The 14,889-nt window shown below is 56.9% G+C and overlaps 2 protein-coding genes across 3 annotated transcripts in view; one reads left to right on the top strand and one right to left on the bottom strand.

The window, feature by feature from the left end:
- Positions 1 to 1,725, top strand: part of LOC122156431 (perilipin-3-like) — a 2,406-nt gene extending 681 nt beyond the window's left edge. Inside the window, 6 exon segments of the mRNA XM_042811145.1 lie at positions 1 to 14; positions 16 to 118; positions 190 to 487; positions 589 to 779; positions 856 to 978; positions 1,056 to 1,725. The exon segment at positions 1 to 14 is cut by the window's left edge and continues 54 nt beyond it. Coding sequence (XP_042667079.1) covers positions 1 to 14; positions 16 to 118; positions 190 to 487; positions 589 to 779; positions 856 to 978; positions 1,056 to 1,400 — 1,074 coding nt within the window. The 3' untranslated portion in view covers positions 1,401 to 1,725.
- Positions 1,726 to 2,405: 680 nt separating this feature from the next.
- HDGFL2 (HDGF like 2) lies at positions 2,406 to 12,993 on the bottom strand. 2 transcript variants are annotated; one of them, XM_042811144.1, is made up of 16 exons: positions 12,892 to 12,993; positions 11,086 to 11,162; positions 10,867 to 11,005; positions 8,890 to 9,069; positions 8,514 to 8,627; positions 8,294 to 8,365; positions 7,870 to 8,017; positions 7,586 to 7,661; positions 7,184 to 7,469; positions 6,351 to 6,445; positions 5,756 to 5,826; positions 5,312 to 5,382; positions 4,742 to 4,843; positions 4,439 to 4,652; positions 3,599 to 3,728; positions 2,406 to 3,387 (listed from the first exon to the last, which is right to left on the bottom strand). In XM_042811144.1, the coding sequence occupies exons 1-16, from the start codon at positions 12,961 to 12,963 to the stop codon at positions 3,309 to 3,311; spliced, it is 1,926 nt and encodes a 641-aa protein (XP_042667078.1). In that variant the 5' UTR covers positions 12,964 to 12,993; the 3' UTR covers positions 2,406 to 3,308. The 2 variants fall into 2 exon arrangements, with proteins under 2 accessions (XP_042667078.1, XP_042667077.1); XM_042811143.1 differs by having other exon boundaries at positions 8,514 to 8,633.
- Between the last annotated feature and the right edge of the window lie 1,896 nt (positions 12,994 to 14,889).

Consider the following 14,889-nt stretch of genomic DNA (forward strand, 5'->3'; position numbering starts at 1 on the left):
GGGGTTCCACATCTGATTTTTTGGTGGGCTTTTAGTATCCACTGCTAACGAATACGCGTGCAGAGGGCTGGATAAGCTGGAGGAGAAGCTGCCCATCTTGCAGCAGCCCACTGAGAAGGTAACGTGGGGTGCGTGGTGCATCGGGATCTGCCCCAGTGCTGCCTACCAGGGCTTTGTCGTTCTCACCAGCTCATCTCAGACACCAAGCAGCTGGTGACGTCCACAGTGACGGGGGCCAGGGATGTCCTGACCTCCACTGTGGCTGGAGCCAAGGATGCAGTGAGCAGCCGTGTGACAGGAGTGATGGATATGACCAAAGGAGCCGTGCAGGGCAGCGTGGAACTGACCAAGTCGGCGGTGAGCAGCGGTGTCACCACCGTGATGGGCTCCACCGTGGGCCAGATGGTGGCCAGTGGGGTGGGCTCCATGCTGGAGAAGTCTGAGGAGCTGGTGGACCACTACCTGCCTATGACAGATGAGGAGCTGGGTGAGGATCTGATCCAATATGTGGCAGATGGAGCCTGCACTGGCTCTGTGTGGAGGTCAGTGGTGAGGCAGGGGCTCAGTTGATGGATTCCTTTCCTCTAGCCAAGCTTGCCACAGCTGTGGAGGGCTTTGAACCAGAGCAGCAGAAGAAGCAGCAGAGCTACTTTGTACGCCTGGGCTCTCTATCAGCCAAACTGCAGCACCGTGCCCTCCAGCACTCCCTGGGCAAGCTGCAGAGCGCCCGCTCCAGCAGCCACGATGTGCTGGGCCAGCTCCAGTGTGCCCTCGACCTGGTAGCACCATCCCCATCCCCACCCCCACCGCTGGGTTGGGATCAGCCACCCACCCACTGCTTTGTCCCCGCTGCAGGTGGAGCAACTCAAGCAAGGTGTGGACCAGAAGCTGCAGGGAGGGCAGGAGAAGCTGCAGCAGCTGTGGTTGGAGTGGAGCACCAAGCAGCCCAGTGGTAGCAAGGAGTTGGTGCCACCAGCAGTAAGCAGAGGGCAGGAGGGTCCCAATGCTGCCCCGGTTTCCCTTCCGTGCTCACCCCACTTGTTGTCCCCACACAGACAGTGGAATCAGGTGTGCTGGCCCTGCTGCAGGGCTTGGCTCAGCAGCTGCACAGCACCTGCCAGCCCTTGGTGTGCAGCCTGCAGGGCCTCCCTGCTGGCATCCAGGACACGGCAGCACAGGTCAGACACAACGTGGAGGAGCTCCGTGCCAACCTGACTTCAGCCACCTCCCTGCAGGAGCTGACAGGCAGTGCAGTGACACGGGCACGTGCCCACGCTACCAAAGCCCGTGAGCTGATGGATGAGCTGGTGGAGCACGTGGCACACAACACCCCCCTGTCCTGGCTGGTGGGGCCCTTTGCTCCTTCCGTGCAGCAGGGGCAGAGTGTGCAGGGGGAATAGCAGCCCCTGGGGGGAGGATGGAAGTGTTTCCAAGCTGAAATCAAAGCTCCTACTAACCTGCCCAAGTACCCATTAACTTCCCTCCCTGCCCATCCTTGGTTTCCCCTTGGCCAGAGCAGTGCCAGCAACGTGCCTTAGCTTCCCCCAGTGCCTATGGCTGCTCCAGCCCTTGTTGGCCAGCTCTCCATCTTCTCCAGCCTCCACTTGTCACCTCTGGTGCCTTCAGGCCCTTGCTCTTCCCATCCTTGCAGCCCCCAGTGGTGCTGCCTGGTGGGGAGGGGGCTGGGGCTTGGGGTGGGTAAAGCAATAAACTCCGTTTAGGTTTTGCAATGGTCTAAGCCTTCTTGGGGCTGGTGGGGTTGGGAACCTTGGTTTCACCTCAGGATCTGCCCTGCTGATCTCCTTGCTGCCACTTGAAGTCCTTCCTGGGGGCTTTACTGGAAGGAGGAATGAGGGCATGCGGTCCTGTGAGGTCTTCCAGGGGGGGCTTCCAATAGTGGCACCACAAGAGGCTGTCCTGGTACTGAGCTCCATGCTCCTCCACCACCAGTGCTGCACAGAGCTGGGGGATTGAAACTAGATGATCATTATGGTCCATTTCAACCCAGGCCATTTTAGGGTTCTGAAGGTCAGAGGCTCCTGGGGAGCGCAGACCTCTGGGTCTGATCTCCCAGTACCTGCCTAGATCTGGTTCACAGCCTGTACCTGACTTTCAGCTCACCCATACAGAGTGATGCCCTAAGTGGTGCTCGCAGAAGCTCCTTGCTGGGATGACGCACAGTTTGGCCAACCCAAGGCTTGACTTGTTGCCAAAAATTGGGCAAGAAGGAAGCAAGGTTTATTTGGGCTTTGTTTATGGAGGGGTGGAACATGAAATAAACCCTGGGAAAGAGCACAGACTCCCCAGAGTACGGTTACAGCAACACCAGCCTGGGATCAGGGCACACCACCCTGCGTTGGCACTGCCTGACCCATGGCACAAACAGGACACGAGGACACAGCATCTGGTTGAGCTGGGAACATCTTTATTTTGCATGTACAAAAGCTTCAGATTTCTTGCAAAAGAGCAGAAAGACAGACAAGACAAACAAGATGCTGCCCAGCACAAGGCAGGATGCTGCCACTGGTGAGTCCCCCAGCCAACGTAGGGGAGAAATACACAATTTCACTGTGCTTATCCAAAGGCAGGTGCTGCATCTGCTGGAGTGGAGGGATGAGGCTCCAGCAGCTGCAACCACAGGAGGGAGAAAAGGGCTCAGAGCAGCAGAGTGAGGATCTGCCACTGAGGGGAGAAGTCCTTGTGTCCCTTCCATAGCGGGGCTGCGCTCAGCACCAGCACTGGAAAATAAAGAAGGAAGGCTGGGAGAGCAGCCAGGCCCCACCATCACCCTTTGGGGACAGCTGTGGCAGGGACAGGGCCAACTCTGGGTGCTCAGCCCAGTTCAGGGCCCAAGGGAATAGAGACCCCTGGGGATTTGCTCTGGTCCCAGCCCTGGGCAGGGACAAAGGGATGAAGGAAGCTCCTGCCCACCCCTAATCACAGTCAACGATGCCTTAAGAAATAGACACTATGGCTCCTTGTGTTTTTCATTAAAAAACCCTTTATATTCATTTCATGTCGGTTGAAATCACAAGAAATTAGGTGGGGGGGGGAGGAGGGAGAGGAAGGAAGGAAAAAAAAAAAATAAGAGGGGACAAATACAGACAAAACAGCACAGTTTCCCCCCACGTTCAGTGCTTTCACGGGGTCAGGGGCACAGGACAAGACCTAGGACATCAGCTACTGTGTGACTTAGTGAAGTAACGCAAAGATGGGCAAGGCAGAGGCCGGTCTCCCTTCGGAGCAGGTTGTGTGGCCCCTCCAACATCCTCCTGCAGGCAGTCCCACGTGCTCAGCTCTCCGCATCCTCAGCTCTCCTCTGCATCATCCACAGACTCTGACTCCCCACGAGCCCTCTCCCGTTCGGTGCTAGGATAATCCTGCACGCTGCAAGGAGAGCACAGGCACCACCTCAGCGAACGTCTCCCCCCTGCCCTGACCCCCCAGCATCCCCTTCCCAAGCCAGGAAAAGTCCTACAACCCATAAAATCCCCCAGATGTGGCCAAACGGGAGCTCGGCTTCCTGCAGAGTTGAGGCTGGGTGTATGGCAGATGCCAAGGAGCTCCTCTGTGCTGCATTTGCCTCTCGTCCACTCACTTGTTATGGGCCTCCTCGCTAGGTGCCTCCGGCTCTCCAGCTCCTGGCCCTCGGCTTTTGTCTCTCTCCTGCTCCTCTGTGCCCTCCATTTTTTGGGACAAGGATTCGCCATTCACAGGACCTGACAAGTCTGCAGAGAAAAGGACAGGTTGGGGCTCTTGAGGCAGTTCTCACCCACCCCATCCCACTCCAGAGGCTGGGCACCACCAGGACCAGCACAGCAGGTTGTCCCGGTACACAGCCAAGCCCTCAGCATGGGTATCCCAGCTCTGGCCTGACCAAGACAGCTGTTAGAATGGCCCCAAGACTCCATTGCCCAAGCCCAGAGGCTGACCTCAGCATGGATTTTCCCCACTGTCCCCTCCAGGAAAACTCTTGCGCCATTACTAGCATGTGCTCAGCCAGGACTGACTGCTGGGCTCGCAGCCATGAGACAAAGGAAGATCCCAGCCACCAGCTGCCTGTACAAGATCCCCCCTATGGGTGTCTCCACATTCCTTCATCTCCCTGGTGCCCTGGACCACAGCTCAAAGAGTGAGCCAGGCCCAAAAGCTGCCTCAGAGGCACTCAAAATCAGGGTGTGGACACTGAGGTTGCCCTTTGCTCTTACTGCCACGAGCGTTCGATATTCATCTCACAAAGTCTCACTTAAAAATGCAGTCCCTAGACTCTGTGGGGGAAGCTGGTTTGAAACTGCCCCTTCTCCAGACAGCTCCACAGCCCTGACATGAGCTAGACAAAGGTCCACAGGGGGACCAGCTGTGCCCTGAGCACAGCCCTGGGATTGCCACACATCCAGACAGAGCAGGGAACCACCCCGAGACGTGCAGGGAACATTACCAGCATTCATTTCCTCTTCTCCCTTCTCATTCTGTGTCTCCCCTCCCGACAGCTTCTCCTGGCCTTTCTCCACATCCCCCTTGTCCTTCTCAGGCCCAGCTTTGTTGGCTTTCTGGATTGCTTCCATCTTTGGTCCTAGGACACGCGACTTCAAGCGGGTGTAGACTTCAGCAGCTTTCTCCATCACGTCCTTGTTTGCTTTATAGCGACGGATCTGCAACAGAAACAGGGACAACCTTGGAGCTGCAGTGCCCTAAGCAGGCTTGTGCCCTCAGTGGGCGTTCAATCCTCCACCTGCCATACCTTCTTTAGAGTAGCCACCACATCAGTGTGTTTCTGGAGGATGTGAGAGGTGACCTGGAGTGCACCCAGCTCCTCTAACGCATTCAGGCACCGCTTGATGTCCTGCAAGGATGGCACCAAGATCAGAAACCTCCTGGAAGTCTCTCTGTGGATTGTAATCTCTCTCTCTGCACAGGCAGCAGGGGGAATAAATTGGGAGGCAGAGGGACTTCATTTGCTAAACCCCTATGGGGCTTTTCAGCAAAACTCTGGATCTGTCTCAAGGGAGAAACCAACCCTACAGCACTGCAGTCCCAACTCCACCAGCTCAGCTCAGGTGAGAGGACAACCACCCCCCACTTGTGGGGACAGGAATGGGAATGACAGAATCGTCCCTGCCAGCTCCCCAGGGGGCAACCAGGGCAGCCTTGAGCTTCCAGTGGGCACCCAGGACCAGCACTGCTGTGAGCACAGCTCCCTCACAGCACCTGCTATCAAGACATCTGCCTTGAGCAGCTGGCAAGGCCTGCATGGTGGCCAAGGACACAACCAGGGATCTCCCAGGCCAGGTCAATGTGTTTGAGCACTCACTGGGTTGTCCACCTTCAAGGCAAACTTGATCTCACTGTGAAGTTTCTGAAGTTTCTCTTCAACTGTGGGCTCTGGAGCAGCAAGAGACACAAAAATGTAACAGGTCACCAGTATGGAGCACGCCATTACCCAGGATCTCTCCCCCAAAAGGGGACTGGCTTCTTCTCATGTTTCCAAGGCTGAAAGCAGCCTCAGGGGCTTCTATGAGGAGAATGGGCTGAGGTGTGCCAAAATTAGCAGGAATCTATGCAGGAAAGTGGTCTCTACACACTCTGTAAATACTTTGACGTGATGCAGGGACCACGGCCATGCTGGAAAGGTGCAAACACAGCCACACCGATCCCAACTGCAGAGAACCCTCCCCCAGCTCAGTCAGGAAAGGAACCAGCCCTGGCTCCCTTCTCTCCCTTCTGTAACTCCTCTCAAAAGCCATCGTTCTCTCACCCTTTTTCTTCTCCATTCTCCTTTCAGGGATCAGGTCAGACTTCTTCCGGCCTCTTTCCACTTTCAAAGGTCTGTAGGTAAAAAAAAGAAAGAAGTCATTCAAGGGATGCCTGCAGGTGAAACCACCTGCCTGTTGCTGGGCAAGCAAACAAGGTGACAGCTCATGCCAGTGCATCCTCCAGACTGTTCAACAGCATGAGCCCTGCCACACTCCACCCATGCTTGCAGACACATCTCCGAGATCACACAGGCAGGAGCTCTGAGACAGCAGCTCCCCCATGCCCCAGCTTTCCAGAACTGCAGAAAGGCAGAACTCAAAGCAAGGTGCCTGGGGATACCCCAAGGATCTTCCCCTCTGTGGGTTGGAATAAAACAAGGAAGCTCAGCCTGGTGCCCTCCAGACACCTCCATCAGCCCCTTCAGCTCTAGGAGAAAGGAGAGGAGAAACCCCCTCCGTGGGTGCTGCTGTCACAGACAGCTCCACAAGGATGTTCATCCCCACTCCAGGGTGTCCTCAAAAGGGACTGGGCACCAGCAGAGGAGATCTGTCCCCAGATATAAAAGAGCACTGAGTGCAGGGAGGGGAGATGCTGACTTGTTTCGTGGTTTCTCCTCTGCTCGGCCTCTTTTCTCCTTCTGATTTGGTTTCCTTGACAACTCTGAGGGCTGCTTCTTCACTGGTTTCTTTACCTGAAAGGAGAGAACAATGCGGGCAAAAGCAGATTGCAGCAGAGAAATCCCCCCCCACCCCAACCACTGCAGGAGGGAGACAGTGCCATGGCCCACTCTGATCCTCCCAGACCCATATGGGGGTGATCCAGAAAATCCAACAGCCAGCACCCATGATATCACTGCTGCAAGCCACAGGCAAGCAGCACCATTGGTCTGGGTGCAGTGCTGTCCCCTGCACAAGATGAAAAAAGACTTGGGTTACAGCACAGCCATCTGCTGCTTCAGAAGTAAATATGCTGGCACTTAAAACAGCCCACCCAGCCTGCAATACCTGGCTGCCTGTGTGGGCAGACCCACACTTCCTTTCACAACTCAGATCTGCACGATGCTTTCATAGCCCAGCTCTACATGGAGAAACAGGCATCAGAATGAAACCCTTCCTCTGTCAGTGAGGAACCACAGCTGCCAAAGGCCCTCTGCAACCTTTCTCAGTGCTTTGCCCAAGCCTCTCTAACCCTTTCCATTATCTGCAGAGCAAAATGATGATTGTGGTGGGAAGGAGAGCATCACAGGGATGTAAGCTGGGTGAGGGCTCCAGAGCCCAGGGAACAGCTGCCCCACAGATACATCCCTTTCCTGCAACTCCAATGTAACAGAAGACCAAGGCAGCAGATCACTGCTGCTCCTGGAGGCACCTGCTGACCTAACAAGAGAGGGTGGGTTGTCATTTGACACCAGCTCTCCTCCTGTACTCACCTCTTTCTCCATCTCCAGCTCAGAGTCCGAGGAGGACGGGGCCTTACCCCGGCCCTTTCTGCCCTTTTTGGCCACTTCATCATCTGCACTACTGTCACTGTCTGAGTGCACCTCCTCGCCCTTCTCTGCCTTCTCCTTCCTTTTTTCTTTCTCTTCCTTCTCCTGCTCCCGGAGCCGACGGATTTCTTCCTCTTGTTCCCTCTTCCTCTTCTCTTCCAGCTCCCGTCGCCTTTCCTCGTCTCTCCTCTTCCATTCACTGATACGATCCACATCACTGTCACTATCACTACAAAAAAAAACAACAAAGAGTGTGTTTGGAAGCCTTGTTGTGAGAAGTGAAGCCAGGGACTCCCCCCAACCCAGTGGGTGACATCACCCCAATCCCACTGCAGCTGATCTCACCTGTCGCTGCTGGAGCTGATAGGGACACGCTCGAGTTTTGGTTTCCTGCCACGGGGCTTGGGAGGGGGTTTCTCAGCTGCAAGACAAGAAGATGTTCAGCAAGAGCCCTGGTAGCTTCTTGTGAGAACTGCCCCAAATCAGGGGGTGCTCAGACATGCATTAGATGCTGCCCACAACAGAGTGGGCTTCAGAACCTCAGGAGCACCCAATTTCTCGTGCTCTCCAGTATCCTGAAGAAGCCAGCAGTGGCTCAGTTGCAGTAGGTGAAGTCTCCTTGGTGTTACCTGGCTTTCTGCCCCGTTGAGGCTTTTTAACAGACACATCAGAGTCTGAATCGGAGTTGGAGTCTGACTTGGTCATGTCCACAGTCGCATTTCCCATTTCTGAGTCTGAGTCCACTTTGGAGTCAGAGTCGGAGCAAGACTCCACTTTCTGTAGATAAAAAGCAGAGTTGGAGGTGGGAAGGCAGGAGCAGCTGACGTCCCCAAAAGCAGCACTGCAGGGCCCAGCCAGGTCACTGAGACAGAAGCCAAGTCTCACAGCCTCCTGCCCCAACACAGCAGCACAGAGCTCAGCCTCCCTGCTCAACTGAGGAGCCACCCCCTGCACCTTCCTAGGCAGTGCTGGCAAAAGCCAGCTGCCTCATCACCCAGGGAGTCTGGAGGAAAGCAAAGGAGCAACGACAAACCACTTCAGGAGTCTTTTTACCTTCTTCTTCCTTCCCCCTGCAGGCATCCTCCGGGGAGCCCTGGCCACCGGCTTCTTCTCAGGAGTGAAGTCCTGAAGGAAAACCCAGATATTCAAAAATGGGGAAAGATCTCACGAAGGTGAAGTCAGTCAGTTTCTCCAGGCCTTGATTCAGTGCCACTGGCTCCACAGATGGTGCTGCTCTTCCAGTAGCATCCTGCCATACCCCAAACCCTCTTACCTGGTCACTGTTTTTTTCTGACTCAGACGACGTTTCTGAGTTCTCTTCTTCTGTCAGGGAGGGGCTGCCCTGATCTTCACTTGAAGATTTCCGAGGCCTTTTTGCCACTGGCATCTGATACTCGAGAAGCAACAAAGTGAGAAGTCCACCCTCTTTCCTCCCACAGCAGAAAGGGAGGAAGAGGTTGCCCAGCTCTACCAGATCAGCCCCACTGGAATGGCCACGTGCACCAGGATTTGGCCGTGCCACCACTTCACAAACAAAGCACAACACCTGCAAGACCCGTGAACACACACTGGGCCCCACAACCACACTACAGCAACCCCCCCCTATTCTGGGACAGCCCCCCATCCCCACTGCCTCAGCCCACACTCACTTTCATTGCCAGTGATTTTCGTTTGAGCCCGCTGTGGTCGCTGCCTCGATCTGAGTCCTCATCACTTTCCATTTTCTCTGTGGTGACTGCAGCCATGGCAGCATCTTCCTCATCATCACCAGCATCACTTCCCCCCATCGGGTCATTCTCGGGGATGTCACTGTCAGAGGAGCTGGCAGGCTAAAGATAGTGGAAATAACAATGATGTTATTGCACCAGCAGGCCTGTGGTGTGCCAGGCTGGAGAAAAGGGGGACAAAAGGGTGACAAGCAACGAACAGCAGCATTGAGCAGAGAGGAGCACACACAGAAGAGCACAGGTAAGGTCCCCACCAGGAGCCAGGGCCCTTCAGCATGGTTCTGGGGCAGAAGGACAATATCACACAGCCCTTGGATGAGCGTGCTCTTGACCCCTTTCTTGTCTCCCTGCACCCCCTTCCCCAGAGCCCCTTCCACACCACCCCGAGACCACCAGAAACACCTTCCCTCCAGCTCCCTTGGCTCAGCTCCACCTACCACTTCCTTGCTCCCCTCCCCAGCATCCTCATGCTCTGCCAAAGACCCCTGGAGAAGCCTGAGCCTGACATCCATCCCCCAAGGGCGAGCGCACCCCAGCCTTCCTCTGCCTTGCAGGTGCCAGAGAAGCAGGGCTGGGTGGTGTGGTTCAGTCCTTCCTCCAGCAGCTCATTTCATGCCAGGCCTCTTCCTTCTCACACACCTTCCCCATCAGAATGGCCTGCAAAAGGAGTCCAGCACTGCAGCCCTGCTGTCACCCAGTTGGGATCTCTTCCATGCTGTTCCACCACCCCGTGCAGGGAACATCTCCCAGCTTCTTATCAGCCCATCAAGAGGTTCCTCAAACAGGCACATCACATCCAAGGGGAAGAAAGCACCTGAGCTGCTTCTTCTGGGCTCTTCCATTCTTTTCACAGACAGCAGGACCAGCTGACCCTAGAGCCGGGGTTCTTCCAGCACTGAAGCCTTGCTGCTGGAAAGACTCTCCTCATTTTCTTGACACCTTGCTTCACTTAGGTCTCGAAAGCAAAACAGCCTCTACTTCAGTCTCTTCTGTGAGACCTGTGGCCTCGGTGGGATCTTTGCCATGGCCTCGGTCACAGCAGACCCTTTAGGAATGAGTTTCTGAAGTCTGCTGGAAGTTCACAGTGATGCTGAGCCATCTCTTGAGCAGAAGGTGCCGCCTTCCTCACCATTGCCATCCTCCCTCCCGCCACTACATACAAGCAAAGTTGTTCTCCAGGTTCTCAAAGATCTCCAGGGTCTCACCTTATCTACAACTGCATCCTTGGGTCCAGCCTTCTCCCACAGCTACTCAAACCACAGCTCCTCTCCTGCAATGCCAGCAGCACATCTGAGCCTGCCTACCTCCAGACCATCTTGTCTTCATAGCTCACCTTTAAAAACCTTCCTCTGCCTCTTCAGACCAACTGCCTATGAAGCTGCTTTGGACGCCTTCTTTGAAGATCGCTATACAATAAATTGTATCATACAATAATGGTTACAAAATGCCCTTCGTACACATGAACAATTGACAGCAAAGAGCCTTTCCCCAGCCTGCTCTGAAGGAGCAATCAGTGGCTTTTGGCTCAGGACCTTGGAAACGGATGAAGAGAGGGACTGCACACAGGTCCATGAGCCAGGGACCAGCAAGCCTCCATTCTCACTCTGACAAAGCAATCCTCTGTGGCTTTGGGCAAGGCACACGCAGCACATCCCTGTCTCACCTCAAAGATGGGGCAGAGGTGCCTACCTCGCAGAGGACAAGGAGGGCCGACTCACCGAAAGGAGAGGCAGGAAGGGGGAAGCTATTTCAACCCGAGAAAGCCAATCTGCGAGATGGAAGCGCAGAGACACCACAGCAGTGACAAGCAGAAAAAGGAGGAGAGCGACTCGGAGGAAAGGAAAGCTGGAGGCAGCCCGGATCCTTGCTGACCCCCCGCCGCACGAGGCCCACACTCACCGGAGGGGCACTGTAACTGGCATGAGGGTTGTTCTGGATTTCCCATAATCCCTCGTTGAAGCCTTTTCTCTTGTTTGGTTTCCCATATTTGTCCTTATACTTTTCATAGGGGAACAGATCTTTGGGGCCCAAAAAGGCGCTGGAGAGAAACAAAGCAGAGGTGAGCCCAGAGCAGAAGCAGCAGGGCAAAGCCCAGAGGAGGGGCGAGGCAGCGCTTACGTCTCGTGAGTGCCGAAGAAGAAGATGGGGTACTTGTTCGGCGGGGGTTTCACAGCACCATCCGCGATGTCATCGATCTGAAAGGAAACCCAAAGCAGGAGGTGGTCAGAGAGAGCGGCTTGGGCACATCCTCTGCAAGGCACATTAGCCCCGGCTAGCAGCGTCGGACTCCAGCACACACACACACTTGGAGGCAAGCACGGCAACAAAGCACCCGGACAGGGAACTTGCTACGCACAGAGTCCTAATGCAGCATTACGGCCAAGCAGGAGCTCTAGAAGAGGAACAGAAGGGATCCGGCGCAGACGCTTTATGGCTACAGCTGGGCACCATGTGCCCCTCGTCAGGATGCGTGGGAAACCCCCTCCAAGCCCAGGGGTGGCAGCTCCGGCGGGTGGCCTGAAGGTCCCTCCTGGCTGCAGACGGGCCACAGGCAAAGCCCAGCCGCCAGCAGGACGCACGGGCACCCCAGTCTTCTTCCCAACACGCCGCATCGGCTCCGGTGCCCTTCGGTCTGCTCCACATGGTCTGGGCTGGGGCACAAGCAGGAGCCTCGGGGGCCCCCCCAACACGTTGGGGAGTCTTCGGGAGTAGCATTCCCAAAGGAGCAGCCAGCTAAAGCAGGAGATGCTGAGAGCAATGCGAGCGCCCCGCTGGAAGGGCTGAGTCCTGTCGGCGCCGGGCCCCAGCCCCACGTTGGTGCAGGGCTTGGAATCCCAGATCTCCTGGCGTGGTGCAGCCAAGCAGCGTTGTCTCCAGCACCCCGGTCCTGCACAGCATCACTCATCATCGGACCGACCCACCGAGCCCTCGCACCCTCAGCACTGCAGAACTCTAACTGAGCCCCGCACGCCCCGTGTTGGCACCGCCATTCGGGATGGAGATGCACAGCACTGCCCACCAGGACGGCCATCCCCTCTACATGAACTTTATCGCCCCTCACTCTGCCTGCAGCACAACAGCACCGCTCCGCTCCTGCACCTTGAGAGCTCACAGCCCCCTGCACGCATCGGTGTCACCTCAACACATCCCAGCAAACAGCACTGCCCCACGGCAGCTCTGCCCCCATCCCTCCTCCTGTAGTACTCTGAGTTTGCAAGGCTGTGCAATGCGGTGGAAGGATGAGGCTGGAGATGGAAGGATGGGGCAGGGGATGGGCGCCGGGAGTACAGACCCAGCAGGAGCCCAGGCAAAGGTCTGGGAGAGTAGGGCAAAGCGGGAGCCTTTCTTGAGCGGTTCTCCATCTCAGCCAGGGTTGGGGTTTGGCCCATGTGTCAGTACAGGACCCCAGCTCCCCGTTTTGGCTCAAGTGACAGCGTGAGACCCACGTATCAGCATGGGGCCTCAGTTCCCATTCAGCCCAAGCACCAGCGCGGGACTCCAGAGCGGCGGGGGCACAGAGCCCCAGGGGTGACCAAGGGACGGGAGCGGGGCAGGAGGGCAGAACGGGGGGCAGAACGGGGAGCAGAACGAGGCCCGTTCCCGATCACAGCCCCATCCCCGGCCGGGAACAGAGCGCGGTGCGGTGCCAGCGCGGGTCCGCAGTTCCCAGCCGGCCCCGGTGCCAGCAGAGCCCCGCTGCCAATGAGGGACCTCAGCTCCCACTCCGCCCAAGCGCAGCGCGGGCTCGCAATGCCGGCCCGCCCCGATCCCAGCCCCGCTGTCCCCGCGTCCCGCCGGGCTCCGGTCCCGCTGCTAGCGGCCGTGAGAAACCCGCGCTGCGGAGCGCGCTCCGCCCCGAGCCCCGCCGCCACGGGGCAGCCCTTCCAGAGCCCTTCCCCTCGCGGAGCGGCCCCGCGGGCTCACCCGGGCGGGCCAATGCGGGTAGCCCTTCATCTTGGCGAAGACGAGATCTCCGGGCTTGAAGCTGTGCGGCATGGCGGCCGCGGGGCGGGGCGGCGGCGGAGGCCCAGGCCGCGGGCAGCAGCGAGCAACGGGGCGGGGACGGCCCGGCCCGGCCCGCAGGATGTCCCGCCTCTCCCGCAGGCCCCGATTCTATTGGTTGCTAGCGGTGCCGCTCTGGCATCTCGTCCAATGGGAAGATGCGAGGGCACGGCGGGATAACGGGATTGGGCCGTGCCTCCAACGGCGGCGGGGTGGGGGCAAAGAGGGGCACGGCCGGGGGGCGGGGGCGAGATGTGGAGGGGCGCGGGGCCTCTGCGGGCTGAATTGCGGGGCTCGGGGTTGGATTTAAAGGGGTCGGGAGCTGCGGTTTGGGGCAGATCTGTGGGGTGGGGGCGTGGGCTGTCGGGAACTGTGAAAGGAATGAAAGGAAGAGCCCCATGGAGAGGGTCCCGGCGGCACGAAGGTGAACGATTTAGAGGGAAAAAAGCCATGGGCAGCCATCTCGCTTGGGGCAGAAGTGCAGCCCAGAAAGCCTGAGCCTTCCGGAGAGGTTAAATCCCAACAGCTCCCTGGAGCTGTCCTGATAGAAGCATGAGAGCAGGGCTCGGGGTAGCTGGAAGGCATCCCTCAAACAGTGCGGCTGTGGAGAGAGCTTCCCCTTAACCTGGGGGAAGGTTCTACAGGAAAGGAACGGGAAGCACGTGGAGGAATTAGACCTGATTTAGAATCATGACCTGATTTCTGTGCTTTTGTAAAAACTCCTTTTCACTTGAACTAAATCCAAGTCAAACCAAGTCAGACTGTCTGCAGCTTCATCCTGGTTTAGCTCAGCTTTTAAACGTGGTTTTATACCAATCTGATTTTTTTTTCCCCGTTAAATCATGGAAAAGTAACAATTTGCTGCTGTCTCCAAAGTGAGAAACTTCAGTCAAATGGAAGTTGCATGCGATGCTGTGACAGCCTGAGCTGCGCCTGGCAAGGGTGAGGCTGTTACCAAACACAGCCCACACATGTCTCAGAGATTACCTACAGTGCAATTACACCTCTGGGAGAGGCGAGTGAGAACAAACCATGGGCTGAGTGTGCTGTGTTCCCTGCGGCGCTGCTGGGGCGTGCGTGGCTGCTTTGGTGGCGAGGGGAAATGACTGCAGGCTGTGTGGAAGGAATCCACTGAGGTGTGGCGGGTGCAGACAGCAGCCAAGGATCAGTGTGATGGAGACAGTTACCTGGGACATAGGAGCTGCCCCAAACAGCATCTGCTTCTGTGCCCCTAGGGGAAGCTGTGTTGTATCCTGGCCTGCGTCCAAAACAACGTGGTCAGCAGTCATGGAGGGGATCTGCCCCTCTGCCCTGTGCTGGGGAGAGTTTACCTGCGTCCAGATGTGGAATCTTCAGTGCAAGAGAGACACGGACCTGTTGGTGTGCGACCAGAGAGGGATGTGAAGGATGGACCAGCTTCCTGTGAGGACGGGCTGAGAGGTGGGGCTGTGCAGCCTGCAGAAGAGAAGGCTCTGGGGAGAGCTGAGAACGGCCTGTCAGTACCTAAAGGGGCTGTAAGAAACAAGGGGATGGTCTTTAGCAGGGTCTGTGTGATAGGACAAGGGGGAATGGTTTCAGACTAAGAGAGGGAAGATTTAGAGCGGACATAAGGAAAAAGTTTTTTTAATATAAGGGAGCGCTGGCACACGTTGCCCAAAGAGGCGGTGGTGCCCCATCCCTGGAGACACTCAGACTCTGGATGGGGCTCTGAGCACCTGACGGAGCTGTGGGCGTCCCTGTGTTCACTGCAGAGGAGTGTGACCAAATAGCCTTTAGAGGTCCCTTCCAACTCAAACCACTCTGTGATTCTACGCCTCGACCCAGTTTGCCTGCAGTTATCACGGGTTATCATAGGATGACAGAATCACGGAACGCTGTGAGGAGCTGCAGGCCGCCATGAGGGGCTGCAGGCCTCGGGGT

The sequence above is a fragment of the Centrocercus urophasianus genome, unplaced genomic scaffold, assembly GCF_019232065.1.
Source record: "Centrocercus urophasianus isolate 14NV4802_14NV808 unplaced genomic scaffold, USGS_Curo_1.0 seq_1207, whole genome shotgun sequence".
Classification (NCBI taxonomy): Eukaryota; Metazoa; Chordata; class Aves; order Galliformes; family Phasianidae; genus Centrocercus; species Centrocercus urophasianus.